General features: G+C 43.6%; 1 protein-coding gene across 1 annotated transcript in view; it reads left to right on the forward strand.

The window, feature by feature from the left end:
* The window catches only part of LOC310642722 (von Willebrand factor-like), a 131,763-nt gene that overhangs the window by 96,147 nt on the left and 18,415 nt on the right, over positions 1-17,201 (forward strand). The window contains 10 exon segments of the mRNA XM_083366609.1: positions 1,195-1,400; positions 3,635-3,737; positions 4,326-4,400; positions 5,778-5,882; positions 6,057-6,262; positions 7,839-7,988; positions 13,639-13,749; positions 14,927-15,110; positions 15,683-15,723; positions 16,613-16,729. Coding sequence (XP_083222735.1) covers positions 1,195-1,400; positions 3,635-3,737; positions 4,326-4,400; positions 5,778-5,882; positions 6,057-6,262; positions 7,839-7,988; positions 13,639-13,749; positions 14,927-15,110; positions 15,683-15,723; positions 16,613-16,729 — 1,298 coding nt within the window.

Consider the following 17,201-nt stretch of genomic DNA (forward strand, 5'->3'; position numbering starts at 1 on the left):
TTTCTTGGAGAAATTCTCTCTGGCTTTTAAAAACCAAACCAGCCTAAATAATTCTGGATGTTGGGAAACCAGTGCATCTTTTTTTCCCCCAATCTCACCCTCATTTGGAAGGCTTCCACACCGATTTGCAAAGGGGTTTAAAAAGCCGAACAGGTGAAAAACTGCATTCACTGCGTTATTACGCATTCTTTAGCCAGCATTGCAGCATGGGAGGCTCCAGCTGAGATTTGTTAATATAGGAGAATGGTCGCAAAAGGGGGCAAAGCTCGCTTAACAGCTGTTTCGCTTAGCAACATAAATTTTGGGCTCCACTGTGGTCATAAATCGAGGATTACCTGCACTGATTCTTTTTAAAAATAAAAATAAAAATAAAAATTCTGAATTTGGATTTAGGTACTGGTTGTTTCTTTAGATAATCTTCTGAGAACAGAATATAGTAGAATAGAATAGAATAGAATAGAATAGAATAGAATAGAATAGAATAGAATAGAATAGAATAGAATAGAATAGAATAGAATAGAATAGAATATAGAATAGAATAGAATAGAATAGAATAGAATAGAATAGAATAGAATAGAATAGAATATAGAAGAATAGAATAGAATAGAATAGAATAGAATAGAACAGAATAGAAAATAGAATAGAATAGAATAGAATAGAATAGAATAGAATAGAATAGAATAGAATAGAATAGAATATAGAATAGAAAGAATAGAATAGAATAGAATAGAAAATAGAACAGAATAGAGTAGAGTAGAATATAGAATAGAATATAGAATAGAATAGAATAGAACAGAATGTAGAATAGAATATAGAATAGCATTCTATTCTATTCTATTCTATTCAATTCTATTCTGTTCTGTTCTGTTCTGTTCTGTTCTGTTCTATTCCTTTAAATACTCCTTCTTTTGTGCTTCAATTTCGAATTTGCTCAGCAGAGCCTCACAGTCAAAATGTGAAATGACATTCTTGGCATTTCTTACTGTTGGCAAGAATTGTACTTAGCCAAATTAGATGTTTTTTTCTTCTTCTTCTCCTGCTTCCTCCCAGCCTCTTCAAGCATCCAGCTTAGATTAGAGGTTGTTTATTTTTAGCACCTTTTTTACCTTGATCCCTTTCTGACTGATTTACAGCCTGCCAGGGCCGGTCCCAAGGGACTTTGTGTGACTTTCTTTGTGTGTTTGACCTCTGCAGCCATGCCCTGCCCAGCCTCTCTGGTCTACCAGCCCTGCCAGAAAGGGTGCACAAAGCACTGTGAGAACGGGACCAACATGCAAATCTGCACGGACTATGCCACCGAGGGCTGCTTCTGCCCACCGGGAGAGGTCGTCCTGGATGGCACCTGCGTGCACGAAGACATCTGCTCCCAATGCATCGGTGAAGATGGAGGTCGCCATCAGGTGAGGCTTCCCCTCCTGACTCTCATCACCTGGGCTCTTTTTTTATGACTCGTGGACATCAACTCCCAGAATTCCTAAGCCAGCATGGGGGGAAACTATGGCCCCCTCACGAGTCATGGACCTCAACTCCCAGAATTCCTGAGCCAGCATGGGGGGAAACTATGGCCCCCTCACGAGTCATGGACCTCAACTCCCAGAATTCCTGAGCCAGCATGGGGGGAAACTATGGCCCCCTCACGAGTCATGGACCTCAACTCCCAGAATTCCTGAGCCAGCATGGGGGGAAACTATGGCCCCCTCACGAGTCATGGACTTCAACTCCCAGAATTCCTGAGCCAGCATGGGGGGAAACTATGGCCCCCTCACGAGTCATGGACCTCAACTCCCAGAATTCCTGAGCCAGCATGGGGGGAAACTATGGCCCCCTCACGAGTCATGGACCTCAACTCCCAGAATTCCTGAGCCAGCATGGGGGGAAACTATGGCCCCCTCACGAGTCATGGACCTCAACTCCCAGAATTCCTAAGCCAGCATGGGGGGAAACTATGGCCCCCTCACGAGTCATGGACCTCAACTCCCAGAATTCCTGAGCCAGCATGGGGGGAAACTATGGCCCCCTCACGAGTCATGGACTTCAACTCCCAGAATTCCTGAGCCAGCCTGGCTCAGCTTGGAAGCCTCTCCCTTTCCCCTCAGGGTGGCTGGCTCAAGAATTCTGGGAGTTGAAGTCCAGGAGTCACAAAAGAGCCAAGGTCGCCTACTCCTGCGCCATCGCCCACTGCAGTGATGGGGGAGACGACAGCCCTTTTTAGGACTGGCGGACTTCAACTCCCAGAATTCCTGAGCCGGCTGGCTCAGGAATTCTGGGAAGTGGAAGTCTGCAAGTCCTAAAGAGGGCCATCGTTTCCCAGCCCGGATCCACGGAGAAAATGAAAAACCTGCAGAGAGACGTAAAGCTCTAGATCTCATGGGATCCAGTCCATCTTTTCAGTGCCCTCCAATGGCGCATCAACTTCATTGGTAGTCCTCGTCTTACAGCGATTCATTTAGTGACCGATGGCAGTGAAAAAAAGGGACGCATGGGTGTTTTTTTACAGGTACCGTTGCAGCATCCCCATGGTCATGTGATCAAAATTCAGAGCCTTGGCAACTGACTCATACTTATGACTCATACTTATGACTTATAGCCACATAAATTTTGGACTAAGGATAGTCGAGAACTGTCTTTAAATGTTATATCCCAGGGACCTTTTGAAAAATGGAATTTGGGGGGAAAATCCTAAATCAATGAAAATCCCAGCTTTTGGTTGGTGAGCAGTAGCCGCCTTCGGCTCTTTTTTTAAATACTTTCTCTCCTTTTGCTCCATCTGTGGAACACCTTGGTGTCCATTGCTCTCCAGAGTTACTTATTGCTTTTTAGTAGCCTCTCCAAGGAGTTGCAGCCTGTAGTTCGGCGTCTGTTTACCATCAGCCTATATTCTTAGGAAAGGACTTGTTCGGGGAGCAATCTGGAATGTTTTTAGTGTAAAATAAGCCGGGGTGCCTTTGTTATAAAATGCATGACCAAGGAATAATGTGAAACACTATACTTCCTGAAATTTTCCCAAGGTCTGGCTTCACTTCTCTTATTGAGTCAATATTTGGTATGCTTTATTTAATGAATAAGCAACACGTCCCTTTTCTTCCAGTATTTTTAGGAGCGTGCTGGTGAATTTGGAGGGGGGGGGAAAGGGGGTGAGGCCCTAAAATTATTTGTACCTCGGCAGTGGGTTTCATTTGCACCCAAACCAATTAGAAAGATTCATTATTTCTTCTTCTTCTTCTTCTTCTTCTTCTTCTTCTTCTTCTTCTTCTTCTTCTTCTTCTTCTTCTTCTTCTTCTTCTTCTTCTTCTTCTTTTTCTTCTCCTTCTCCTTCTCCTCCTCCTTCTCCTTCTCTTTCTCCTCCTCCTCCTCCTCCTCCTCCTCCTCCTCCTCCTCCTCCTCCTCTTCTTCTTCTTCTTCTTCTTCTTCTTCTTCTTCTTCTTCTTCTTCTTCTTCTTCTTCTTCTTCTTCTTCTTCTTCTTTTTCTTCTCCTCCTCCTTCTCCTTCTCTTTCTTCTCCTTCTCCTCCTCCTCCTCCTCCTCCTCCTCCTCTTCTTCTTCTTCTTCTTCTTCTTCTTCTTCTTCTTCTTCTTCTTCTTCTTCTTCTTCTTCTTCTTCTTCTTCTTCTTCTTCTTCTTCTTTTTTCCCAACAGCCCTTGGAAACGTGGATTCCTTCCAGTGACCCCTGCAAGATCTGCATGTGCCTGGAGAACAGGACCATCAATTGTGTGCCACAGCCTTGTACGACAGCCAAACGTAAGCCACACCATCTTTTAAAACCTCCTTGAGTTGTGCCATGGGACAACTCACCACGGGAGAGTTCCATATGAGATAACTCAATGTGATCAATGTTATCCGCCACCGTTTCTTCAACATTATTCCCGTTGACAAAAAAACCTGGAAATAATGTCGGAGAATTCTTAGAAGTTGGTTCATCCTGTTTGGATATTGATGTTTCTCTCTCTCTCTCTCTCTCTCTCTCTCTCTCTCTCTCTCTCTCTCTCTCTCTCTCTCTTTCTCTTCCTCTCTTTCTCTTTCTCTGTGTCTCTCTTTCTCTGTGTCTCTTTCTCTGTGTCTCTCTTTCTCTCTGTCTCTTTCTCTCTCTCTTTCACTCTCTCTCTTTCTCTTCCTCTCTTCCTCTTTTTCTCTGTCTCTCTTTCTCTCTGTCTTTTTCTGTGTCTCTCTTTCTCTCTGTCTCTTTCTCTCTCTTTCACTCTCTCTCTCACTCTCTCTCTCTTTCACTCTCTTTCTCTGTCTCTCTCTTTCTCTATCTGTGTCTCTTTCTCTTTCTCTCTCTCTCTCTCTCTCTCTTTCACTCTCTCTCTTTCTTTCTCTCTATCTCAGCCATTGACTGTGGTCCCTGTGAGATTCCGAGACTGCAAAGGAATTCCAACCAGTGCTGCCCAGTTTTTGAATGCGGTAGGTCACTTTTTGCCAGAAACTAGAAGTAAATGCTGGTTTGTGGGAGGCGGGGGGGGGGAATTGTGGGGTCTCATGACTGTGGAATGCTGGCTGGTTGCCAAGCTGCCTAAATATAGTCATGTGACCGGGGGGGGTCATAGATCTGAACTTCAATCAAGGACATAAGCAGCTTTTTCAGGGTGCAGCTTCAGATGGCGGCTAAGTGATGGGTTGTAAGTTGAGGACGCAACTGTCGCCTCGGTGGTGAGAGGGATTGGCCAATAAGTGTAACAATAATCAATAAAACATCCTCTAGAAGAGATTTAAAGCTTTGAAGATTAAAAAGTATTAGACAATAGAGAAAAGAGAGCTCTTTTGTAGTCGTATAGCAAGAGATAATTTTACAGTCATGCTTGTATTTGCTGCTTCTGTCTCTCTCTTTTTTATCATTTCTTTTTCTACCTTTGCTCTTTCCTTTCTTCCCCGTCCCCTTTTTTTTCACTTTCCATTTTTCTTTGTTAGTTTTTTTATCTTCTTTTTAAAACTTTTAATCAAATGTATACCAAAAAGAGAGAGAAAGAAATGTTTTGTCTCTTTCTCTTTCTTCCTCTCCAGCCGCCAGCGCAGAATCTTTCTATCCCTTCTCACTGCCCCTCTCGAAACCTCCTCTTCTGCCCCTCCCTTTCTCTTCCAGAAGACCCCCATCTCGGTGCATGGACAATTTCATGGCATGGGATGGACAGCTCAGGTTGGGTGGGAGAGTCCATCCATCCATCCATCCATCCATTCATCCATCCATCCATCCATCCATCTACCTATCTATCTGTCTTATTCATCCATCCATCCATCCATCTACCTATATCTATAGGTCTTATTTATCCATCCATCCATCTACCTATATCTATCTGTCTTATTCATCCATCCATTTATCCATCTACCTACCCATATTTATCTCTTATCTATCCATCTATCCATCCATCCATCTACCTATATCTATCTGTCTTATTCATCCATCCATCTATCCATCTACCTATGCATATCTATTTGCCTTATTTATCCATCCATCCATCCATCCATCCATCCATCCATCCATCTATCTACCTATATCTATCTATCTGTCTTATTCATCCATTCATCTATCTACCTACCCATATCAATCTATTTGTCTTATTTATCCATCCATCCATCCATCCATCCATCCATCCATCCACCTTTATCTAGAGTATCTATCTATCTTATCAGTCTGTCTTTCTTGTACGGAGCCCATCCAACCACCAGGCAAATAGTTGATAGCCATCTTTTCACAATTGGCAACAGGCGTGTGATGCTCTGAATGGATCCTGTTCTGTGGTTTGTTGCAGGTGCTAATTTCTCTTGTTTTTCCCCTGTGTTTAGTCTGCGATCTGATCTCTTGCAAATTGCCTCCAATACCTCACTGTGAAGATGGTCTCCAACTCATCCAGACAAATCCCGGAGGATGTCGGCCAGATTACGCTTGCGGTAATAACCCTTTCAGCCACTCGATGCTGGGTCGGCTTCCTAATCACTCCCCTATTTGGGGTCTGCTTATAAGTTTTCTATTTTGTCTTATTCCCTCGCTACCTATAATGTGGCGGGGGAGGGGGGGCAGAAGCTCTGCTGCAAATTATTTGGGTTTTCTGATTTGATTGGCAGTCTGCAAAAAGGAAACGTGTAAGCCACAGCACACCGCGTTCTGCCCACCACACCGCAAACCGCTTTTGGTGAAGACTCAGTGCTGTGATGAATTCCAATGTGTCTGTAGCTGTACCAATTCAACGGTGACCTGCCCGCCAGGCTATCTCTCATCCTCTGTCACAAACGACTGTGGCTGTACATCTACCACGTGCATTCCTGATCAGGTATAGCTGAAACCAAACCATCCACTCTAGTCCTTCCCAGGGGTAGGCAACCTTGGCTCTTTTATGACTTGTGGACTTCAACTCCTAGAATTCCTCATCTAGGGACGCTGGCTGAGGAATTCTGGGAGTTGGTCCACAAGTCCTAAAAAGGCCAAGTTTGAAGACCCCTGGTCTTACAACATTCAAGCGCAGACCTCTCTAACATCATAACCCACTGCCTTGCTGGATCAAAGTGGGAAGCCAGAACATTGCACCATGAGCACATGATGGGGTATGCTCCCTCTGAATATGGAGGTTTCTTCAAGACCATAAACTTATCTGATAGGTTTGTGAGGCAAACTAGTGACAATCGTATAAGGGATGACTTTGTTGTTTTAAAGTCCTTAGGATTAGGACAGGGATAGGCCACCTTGGCTCTTTTATGACTTGTGGACTTTAACTTCCAGAATTCCTGAGCCAGCATGGCTCAGCTTGGAAACCTCTCCCTTTTCCCTCAGCGTGGCTGGCTGAGGAATTCTGGGAATTGAAGTCCACGAGTTATAGAGCGGCCTAGGTCTAGACCAGGGGTAGGCAACCTTGGCTCCTTTATGACTCGTGGACTTCAACTCCCAGAATTCCTGAGCCAGCCTGGCTCAGCTTGGAAACCTCTCCCTTTTCCCTCAGCATGGCTGGCTCAGGAATTCTGGGAGTTGAAGTCCACGAGTCATAAAAGAGCCAAGGTTGCCTGCCCCTGGTTTAGGAGGAGTGGCAAAACCTGCGGGTGGAATCAAAAGAGGGATCAGCTTAGAATACCCAGGTAGCCACAAGATAACTAAGTTCGACCTCCTTGATTAATGCTGAACCTTGTCTAATTCCAAGCAACTGTTAGTTGAGAAGATTCCTGTGGCTTTTGGCAATAATAGTAGTAGTAGTAGTAGTAGTAGTAGTAGTAGTAGTAGTAGTAGTAATAGAGTTGGAAGGGACCTTGGAGGTCTTCTAGTCCAACCCCCTGCCCATGCAGGAAATCCTAGACCATTTCAGACAAATGGCTGTCTAGCCTCTTCTTAAAAAGTTCCAGTGTTGGAGCATTCATCGCTTCTGGAGGCAGGTTGTTCCACTGGTTAGTTGTTCTAACTGTCAGGAAGTTTCTCCTTAGTTCCAGGTTTCTTCTCTCCTTGACTAGTTTGCATCTGTTGCTTCTTGTCCTGCCTTCAGGTGCTTTGGAGAATAGCTTGACTCCCTCTTCTTTGGGGCAGCCCCTGAGATACTGGAAGGCTGCTATCCTGTCACCCTTAATCCTTCTCTTCATTAAACTAAGACTTACCCAATTCCAGCAACCGTTCTTCGTATGTTTTAGCCTCCAGTCCCCTCAATCAGTTTAATTGGATTTTCACCTGTCAACTTGGTCTTCCACGAGGTAAAGCCTTTTAGAAATTGTTTCCCATGGATGGGAAGGACCAGCCCATTTAAACAGAGCCTATTTAAAGTCATGGCCATTATTGCCCATTTAACCTAATAATTCAAGGACGGTTGAAGCCAAGCATGCCGCAGCAAGAAGTCCAGGCAATGAAGTGGAACTCTTTCTCATTATTGACAGGTGTGTGTACACCGCAACATTGTCTATCCCCTTGGGACGACTTGGGACGAAGGATGTAAGGAGTGTTCTTGCACCGACATGAAAGATGCTGTTACAGGACTACGAATTACAGAATGTCTCGATAAAGGATGTAGTAGGTCCTGTCCGGCGGTATGTAAAGTTCCCAAATATTTTTTAGAATAGAATAAGGGCTTTTATCTAGTTGGACTCTGCCAGGGTAAAAGCGGGGTGGGGGCCGTGGGGGACACAGGGATAGCCTTGGATGGTCTTCAAAGAACTGGTTAGTCCTTGAAGACCAGGAAATCCTAGGGCTAGTAAATCTATACACCGATTTTCCTCGACTTACGACCAGAATGGAGCCGAGGATTTATGTTGCTAAGCGAGACATGTGCTAAGTGAGTTTTGCCCCATTGTGTGACCTTTCTTGACACCGTTGTTAAAGGAATTGCTGCAGTTATTAAGTTAGCAACATAGCTGTTCGGTTAATCTGGCTCCCCCCCCCTTTGAGTTTGCTTGTTGACCCTGGGGATGCTGCAACGGTTGTGTGAGAAACGGTCACAAGTCACTTTTCTCAGTGCCTTATGTTGTAAATCAAGGACAACCGGCACTGCGGTTGCTACAAAGCCATAGACATGAAATTAGCTCCTAGGAGACTTACAAATTGGTGGACGCGTGCGCACGAACGGGGCCGCGTGCACCGGTGCGGCACTAGCAGCCCCGTTCGCACAGGCGGCACATTCTGGCACCATGCACATGCGCAAATGGCTGGCACTAGCAGCCCCGTTTGCGCCCACATGCACGTGCAAATGGGACCACGGGTGGTAGCACAAGTGGGAGGCAGTGTGTGTGCATGTGCGAGGACATCAGCCAGCCATTTCCACAGCCTGCTGGCCAAGAGGCCACGGCCTGGTAGTGGGCTGCAGCCCATAGGTTGGGGACCCCTGCCCTATACAACCTGTGACAAGTGGCTGTCCAGTCTCTTCTTAAAAACCTCCAGCCATGGAGCACCCACAACTTTAGAATTCAGAAGAATTTTAAAAAAAAAATACTAAAATGCGCAGAGATGGATAGATGGACTATGAGACTGAAAGAAAAAGAAGAATCGGATTATTATCAAACCTGGGACTTATTTTACCATTGGCTGGAGTAAAGAAGAAAGAATTAGGAATTAAATATGTATTAGCATGTAAACTCAGACAGCACGTTGGTTGAAAAATTGCTATCGTATGTATGGAAAAAATGAAGAAAAAACCCGTTAGAATTCAGAATTTAGAACAACAGAGTTGGAAGGGTCATTGACACATGACGTAACTAGATCATTTACGCAATGCAGATATGAAAATGGACATACAACAGAATTCAGTCTTCCTGAGATTTTTGGAGATAGGGACACCGGGAAGTAGAGTGGTGTGTGTGTGTGTGTGTGTGTGTGTGAAAGACAAGCCCAGAATCTGAGACTAATTTGCAACGGGACAAAGGAGCAGTTGAGCAAAATTGTCACACGCAATTTTGCTCCTTCGTACCCAAAAACCGGAGCAGGGTTGTTCATATCACAACTGACAAAGCATAAACCAATAAAATCAATTCTTTTCTTCCTGAATTTCAGCTGTACGCATTTTAATCCCGTCCCAGCGGCCGATAATGTGCAAGATGGGGGAAAGTCAGAAACGTTGGTGATGCCAATCGTAAAAACAGAGCACAATCCACAATATTTCACGCTGACGGTTTTTCTTTTGAAGTCGTAAAGTTGAGTTCTTCCCCAGGTGTTCAACGTGAATGTAGAAGGGGCTTATTATTAGAATCCATAAAAAATTTCAGGAAGATGGGATTTTAAGAGCATGTGAAAAATCCTATTTTTAAGGGCCATATTTCACGACGCTGAAAGCTTTGGAACATGAAACAGTAAGCCTAGCAACTGTTGTGAAGCAGAGCTGGCATGTTTAATAGTGGGAACACCTGGTCTGTGCACTTTTTGATCTAAAGTTTGATGATCTTATTTTGGCGTAAACATGGTCTTAGTGATAGCTCCTGCCTCAGATAAATGTGATGTTTAAAACATGGAAAATAGCTTTGGAAAAGACTTTGGAGGTCTTCTAGTCCAACCCTTTGTTCAAGCAGGAGCCCGTACACCAGGGGTAGGCAACCTCGGCTCTTTTATGACTCATGGACTTCAACTCCCAGAATTCCTGAGTCAGCTGACTCAGGAATTCTGGGAGTTGAAGTCCATGAGTCATAAAAGAGCCGAGGTTGCCTACCCCTGCCCTACCCCATTCTGGAAAATGGTAGTCCAATCTCTTCTTTCAAAACCTCCAGTGATGGAGCACTCATAGCTTCCAGAGGCAAGCCATTCCACTGGTCAGGAATTTTCTCCAAAGTACCAAAAGGCAAGACAAGAAACAACAGATGGAAACTAATCAAGGAGAGAAGCAACCTGGAATTAAGGAGAAACTTCCTGACAGAACAATTGACCAGTGGAACCACCTGCCTCCAGAAGCGGTGAATGCTCCAACACTTGAAGTCTTTAAGAAGAGACTGGACAGCCACTTGTCTGAAATGGTTTAGGGTTTCCTGCCTGAGCAGGGGGTTGGACTAGAGGACCTCCAAGGTCCCTTCCACCTCTGTTATTCTGTGATCTGTGACTTCTTCTCTCATCTGCGTTGACCTGACCTTAGTGGAGAAGACTCTCAATTTTCTGCGATGAAATTCATATGTCAGGAGGTGCCGCTGTTGCTACTGATTTCCCAGGGAATTTGGGTCTATCTGGAATAAGATGCGTTTATTGTCACATCGGGAAGGACTTAAGGCTCTGGAAAAAAAAAAAAAGTGGGATATCCTTCCAAAACATAACAAGAACATGTCCCCTGTTTTGGATGATTGGGTAATTGCTACAAGCGGTAATCAAAAAGCGGGATTGCGTTTGCCACTAGTTGAAAGCATTCATTTCTCAGGCATTTTGTTTCTGCTTCAGAAAATAAGGAAAAAATGTTCTCCTTTGAATATGATCTTTCTATCAAGGATCAGAGGCAGCGTTATTAAGTGGCACGTGCTTTTCACATTTTTTATTGAATGCAGGATGATTGGTATTGTACTGAGCAGAATCAAATCAACACTGAACACGCTTAATCCATGGATTAAAATTATATCTTGATTTCACGGTTGGTGGCCGATGAACTAACATGATTGTATTGCCTATTTACATTCCATATAACCTGTATATTTGAGAGAGAGAGAAATGTTAATCTGCATGTAATTCACAAGATTTGAGAAGTCAGTGGAAACCATTCTAAAACTTTTCAATCAATGTGAAAATGGCCTATTGGACAATATTTTTATTTATTTTTTATTTTATTTTAATTCCATTTATATCCCGCCCTTCTCCGAAGACTCAGGGCGGCTTACAAGCTTAGCAGTAGCCATTCTATGTATATGCCTGCTTGTTAGGGCTTTCACACACACCCCAAGCGGCATTATTACAAAGTCAGCTTAATTGCCCCCAACAATCTGGGTCCTCATTTTACCTACCTCGGAAGGATGGAAGGCTGAGTCAACCTTGAGCCTGGTGGGACTCGAACCTGCACTAATTGCAGGCAGCTGGTGTTACTTAAGGAGGCATTAGCCCACTGCTCCACCAAGGATCTCTTAATATGCCTAAAATGCACTTTTTTTGTTTTATAAATTTATACTTGGCGTTCTGTAGCAGGGCACCCAACTCTGCTTACTACTACAAATATTAGAAAATAAATATAATACTCAAGTTTCTTTTCAGATTTATACAGCAGCCTTTTGGCCTTGTCAATACTAAAAACAGAGAGTGAATGTTGAGAAAATCAAGATGCATAAAACCACAGCGGCCATTCAGCTGTTAGCTTGGCCTAGTGGTTAAGGCACCAGCCTAGAAAGCAGTAGACTGTGAGTTCAAGTCCTGACATAGCCAGCTGCATATTTGTAAAAAAATAATGAAAACAGACACAAGTTAATTAATTTAAATACAAATTAATTAAATGCTACAGGCGTGCAGTGTGTTCCAAGCTTAGAATGGCTAACAGCAGAACCCGCATTTCAGAATAACAGAGATGGAAGGGGCCTTGGAGGTCTTCTAGTCCAGCCCCCTGCGCAAGCAGGAGAACCCTATACCGGAGGTCCTGCTGGCTCAGGAATTCTGGGAGTTGAAGTCCACAAGTTAAAAAAGAGCCAAGGTTGCCTACCCCTGCCCTATGGACACATGGCGGTCCAGTTTTTTCTTAAAAGCCTGCAGTGTTGGAGCACCCACAACTTCTGGTGGCAAGCTGTTCCACTGGTTAAGCATTCTAACTGCCAGGAAATTTCCAGGACGCTTCTCTCCTTGATTAGTTTCCATCCATGGTTTCTTGTCTTGCCTTCTGCTGACATACACAACCGTTCTCCATGGGCTTTAGCCTTCAGCCCGCCCACCCCAATCAACTCCTGATTCCGAGGAAGGTTTTGGGAATTTAGGCTACTCGCCCCAGATTTAATTACATTGGTCAGGCTCTGATTTTGCTGGGAACCGGTTTGCCACAAGCATTCTGAGTTGCTGATACTTGCCACAATTAAGTCAATACGATTTACATCTCTCTCTCTCTCTCTCTCTCTCTCTCTCTTGACAAATCTTGCAAAGTGAGCCATGTAAATCAATAAAGTTCACAATTAAAAAAAAACAAAAAAGGCCTTAATAGTTTTGATGTAAGGCTCTAGATCAGGGGTCTTCAAACTTGGCCCTTTTATGACTTGTGGACTTCAACTCCCAGAATTCCTCAGCCAGCGTGCCTGGCTGAGGAATTCTGGGAGTTGAAGTCCACAAGTCATAAAAGGGCCAAGTTTGAAGACCCCTGCTCTAGATGAACCTCCTTGTCCTTCTAATTAAGACCCAGCAAAAGCTTTTTTTCCCTTTTTCCCCCATAGCTCATAATATTTATATTCCCTTAAATGCCACCGTTCTCTGGGTGGCTTACGGGAATAATCCAAAACTGTAAAACAGATCTGTGAAGTCTGAAATAGAAGAAAAGCCACGGGAGTTAAGGGAACAAACTACAACGTTAGTGCAGCAAACATTTTAATAAGCAGTACCAGATTTTAAGATTGCTTGGGAAAATATTTGGGGCTGCAAAGATCGGAAGGTGTCACACGGGCCTGGGGGGACGTTTGCCCTCCGACTGTGAAATGGGGAAGAGAGGGAGTAGTTAGGATTTTCAAGGGTATGAATCACATACGGAGAATCCTGGACTTACAATCATTTATACAACCATGGGATAGAACAGAGGTCCCCAGCTTATTTTGTGGATGTGTGTGGTATGTGTAACAAAATAGTCTGGAAGCAGTTTCCAGGTATATACAGCTAGTCCTTGACATACAACAGTTCTCTTTATGACTGTTCGAAGTTACAGCGGCACTGGAAAAAGTGATTTATGAGCATTTTTCACACTTACGGCATCCCTGCGGTTGTGTGATTTACGTTTGGTTGCTTGACAGCTGACTCACATTTGTGACGGATGCAGTGTCCTGGGGGTCACATGATCCTCTTTTGTGCTCTTCTGACGACCCAAACCAATGGTGAAATGAGATTCACTTTACTAATTTGTTACTAATTTGTTACTAATTTAACAACTGCAGGGATGCACTTAAGAAACCTGGCAAGGATAGTCATTAAAATGGGGCAAAGTTCGCTTCACCATTGTGAGCAACAGACCTTGTGGCCTCCATCGTAAGTTGGGGACGACCTGTGTGTATCATGCGAGAAAAGTTACACATTCTTGATTTTTGTTGTTCTTTCCATGTTTTGCAGGGATACAAATATGTCAACATAGAAGGGGCATGCTGTGGGAAATGTCTACGAACTATGTGTAAAGATACACCTCTTTGGTCTCGAGGAGATGAAGACGTCGTTTGGCACAATGTAAGGCGTTGTGGCGAGAGAGGATGGGCCTTTTTGCTCTTCTTGTGCAGTGGGTCTTCCCTTCTGGTGGAGACTGGTTGGAGAGGAGCACTTAAGCCATGAATTGTAAGAGCTGCACGCAGCTTCAAGGACCACTTTGTTTCAACATTTCAGTTGGGGCACCCCTTGAAGTTGCAGGAATTGGGGATGACTAGTTTAATGAAGAGAAGCACCAGGGGGGACATGATAGCAGTCTTCCAGTATCTCAGGGGCTGCCCCAAAGAGAGAGTCAAGCTATTCTCCAAAGCACCTGAAGGCAGGACAAGAAGCAACGGATGGAAACTAGTCAAGGAGAGAAGCAACCTAGAACTAAGGAGAAACTTCCTGACAGTTAGAACAACTAACCAGTGGAACAACCTGCCTCCAGACGTGGTGAATGCTCCAACACTGGAAGTTTTTAAGAAGACACTGGACAGCCATTTGTCTGAAATGGTATAGGGTTTCCTGCCTGAGCAGGGGGTTGGAGTAAAAGACCTCCAAGGTCCCTTCCAACTCTATAATAATAATAATAACAATAACAACAACAATAACAATAACAACAACAACAACAACAACAACAACAACAACAATAATAATAATAATAATAATAATAATAATAATAATAATAATAATAATAATAATAATAATTATAAGTGGCTCTTCAATGTGGTGCAACCTCCATGGTTACACACTGGAGGAACTGTGCCCGGGATTTCAGGAGAGGCTGGCTCATGTGTTCAGTGGAATTATAATGGACAGTACCTTTGTACCTTCAGTCATGAACCTGCAGCATTTTATCATTCCCTTTCTGATCTTCTTCCACGGACTGGAAGAGGAGACCACCCAGTCCCAGAGGTTCATAGAATCATAGGGCTGGGAGGGACCTTGGAGGTCTTCTAGTCCAACCCCCTGCTCAACGCAGGAGTCTTATACCATCACGGACAAATGGCTGTCCAATCTTCTCTTGAAAACCCCCAGCGGTGGAGCACCCACAACTCCACTCAATAACTCCACTTATTGACTCCACTCTTCCTTGGAGATGGAGAAAGTCATGTTCTACCTGAAGGGAAAATTACGTACGTGTCTCTTCCCCGAGTGAGTTACAAAGAAAGGTTGGTCTCTGTTCTGCCTAAACCTTGCTGTTGTCTTATGTTCCTAGGTGGGCTCTGAGTGGACGTCTCCGACTGATCCCTGCGTCATCAAAAAATGTGTCCGTGTGAACGAGGAGGTCTTTATCCAGTCCAGGAATGTCTCATGCCAACTAAGAGACCCAATCAGCTGCCCCTTTGCCACAGAGATGCGCTGTGACCAGCGGTCCGGATGCTGCCCCTCTTGTCGCTGTGGTAAGAACTGGCTCATCCAACAGAAATGCCTTCTTGCGTCATTCTCTAAATTTAGAAAAAATTCAGAGAAGAACAACTAAGATGATCAAAGGCAAAGAGACTAAAACATACGAAGAACGGCTGCGGGACTTGGGCTTGGCCAGTCTAAAGAAAAGAAGAAACAGGGGAGACATTTATTCCAGTATTTGAGGGGCTGCCCCAAAGAAGAGGGGGTCAAATTCTCCAAAGCACCAGAGGGCAGGATGAGAAACGATGGTTGGAAACTGACCAACGAGAGAAGCAACACAGAACTAAGGAGAAACTTTTTCACAGTGAGGACAATTAACCAGTGGAACAACTTGCCTCTAGAAATCGTGGGTGCTCCATCACTGGAGGTTTTTAAGAAGAGGCTAGACAATCACCTGTCTGAGATGGTATAGATTCTCCTGCTTGAGCAGGGGGCTGGACTAGAAGACCTCCAAGTTCCCTTCCAACTCTGTTATTATTATTAAGAAACATTAAAGAATGGAGTTCCTGTTGAGAGTTTCACTGTCCCAATTCAGATGCTAATAAATGCATCTTCTCTCTTGCAGAACCTGTGAATGGCTGCATCTTGAATGGCACCGTTCTCGCGGTAAGATTCTAGCTGATCCCCTGTTTTAATTCTATCTTTCTATCTATCTATCTATCTATCTATCTATCTATCTATCTATCTATCTATCTATCTATCTATCTATCTATCTATCCATCCATCCATCCATCCATCCATCCATCCATCCATCCATCCATCCATCCATCCATCCATCCATCTATCTATCTATCTATCTATCTATCTATCTATCTATCTATCTATCTATCTATCTATCTATCTATCTATCTCTTCCTTCTGATATCCCTGGGAAAAAATAAGATGGATCCTGACCGAAATCATTTGAAAGTCTGGCCCATTGCTTGAAAAACGAATGTGGCCTCTTCAAAACCCACTGAGATCAATGCATTAGGTGAAAATCCGCAATTCTTTTTTTTTTTAATATCTTTTATTTATTTTTAACATTAATATTTGGTAAACAGCCTGTTGTCTGGGTTAGTATTTAAAAAAAACAATAACAATTAATTTCTATAATTCTATAGTCCATATAAAGGCTTTGCTTGATTTTCTCTTCTTCCAATAATATTCTCTTATGCCAGCCTTAACTTAATACAGTAAATGTAAAAGTGTTGGGGTGGCTTGTATGAGAAAAAAAAAGACTCCAATGCTTAAGTGTAACTAATTTTGACAAAATCCTAACCAGCAAGAATGCTTTGAGTATTGTGGGGGAAAACAAATTTAAATAAGAATTCTGTAAACAGGTCTACGACGAGGCAGTCGAGATGACCAATTAGAAGCTTCATATTGATGTGGTTATATGTGGTATATAAGTCTAAGTGCTATTGCTAAAGGGTGTGGTGGAACGCTCCATTCTTGGTGTTTCTTGTGATAGGAATGACCGTCTAACATAGCAAACGCCTTCTCCGTTTTTCAGCCAGGGAAACAGATGCTGCTGGACGAGTGTACCACGTGCCAGTGTACCACCCGACAGGAACTCTTTCTGGCCTACAAGTTGGTGTGCAGGAAAATTACTTGTGAACCATGCCCCAAGGTAAGCGAGGACGCCATGCTCCAAGAGGCTGTCTTGACTTGGAAGGTCCTGACCTCTTCCAAATTTTCAGCATTTGGTCTTCACAGCTCTGTTTAGAATAGAATAGAATAGAATAGAATAGAATAGAATAGAATAGAATAGAATAGAATAGAATAGAATAGAATAGAATAGAATAGAATAGAATAGAATAGAATAGAATCTGGAAGGGACCTTGGAGGTCTTCTAGTCCAACCCCCTGCTCAAGCAGGAGAACCTATAGCATCTCAGACAGGTGACTGTCCAATTTCTTCTTAAAAATCTCCAGTGACAGAGCACCCACGATTTCCGAAGGCAAAACTGTTCCACTGGTTGATTGTCCTCACTGTCAGGAAGTTTCTTCTTAATTCCAAGTTGCTTCTCTCCTTGACTAGTTTCCATCCTTTGCTTCTTCTCCTGCCTTCGGGTGCTTTGGAGAATAGTTTGACCCCCTCCT

This window comes from Vipera ursinii (genome assembly GCF_947247035.1).
Source record: "Vipera ursinii genome assembly, chromosome: 6".
NCBI classification, from domain to species: Eukaryota; Metazoa; Chordata; class Lepidosauria; order Squamata; family Viperidae; genus Vipera; species Vipera ursinii.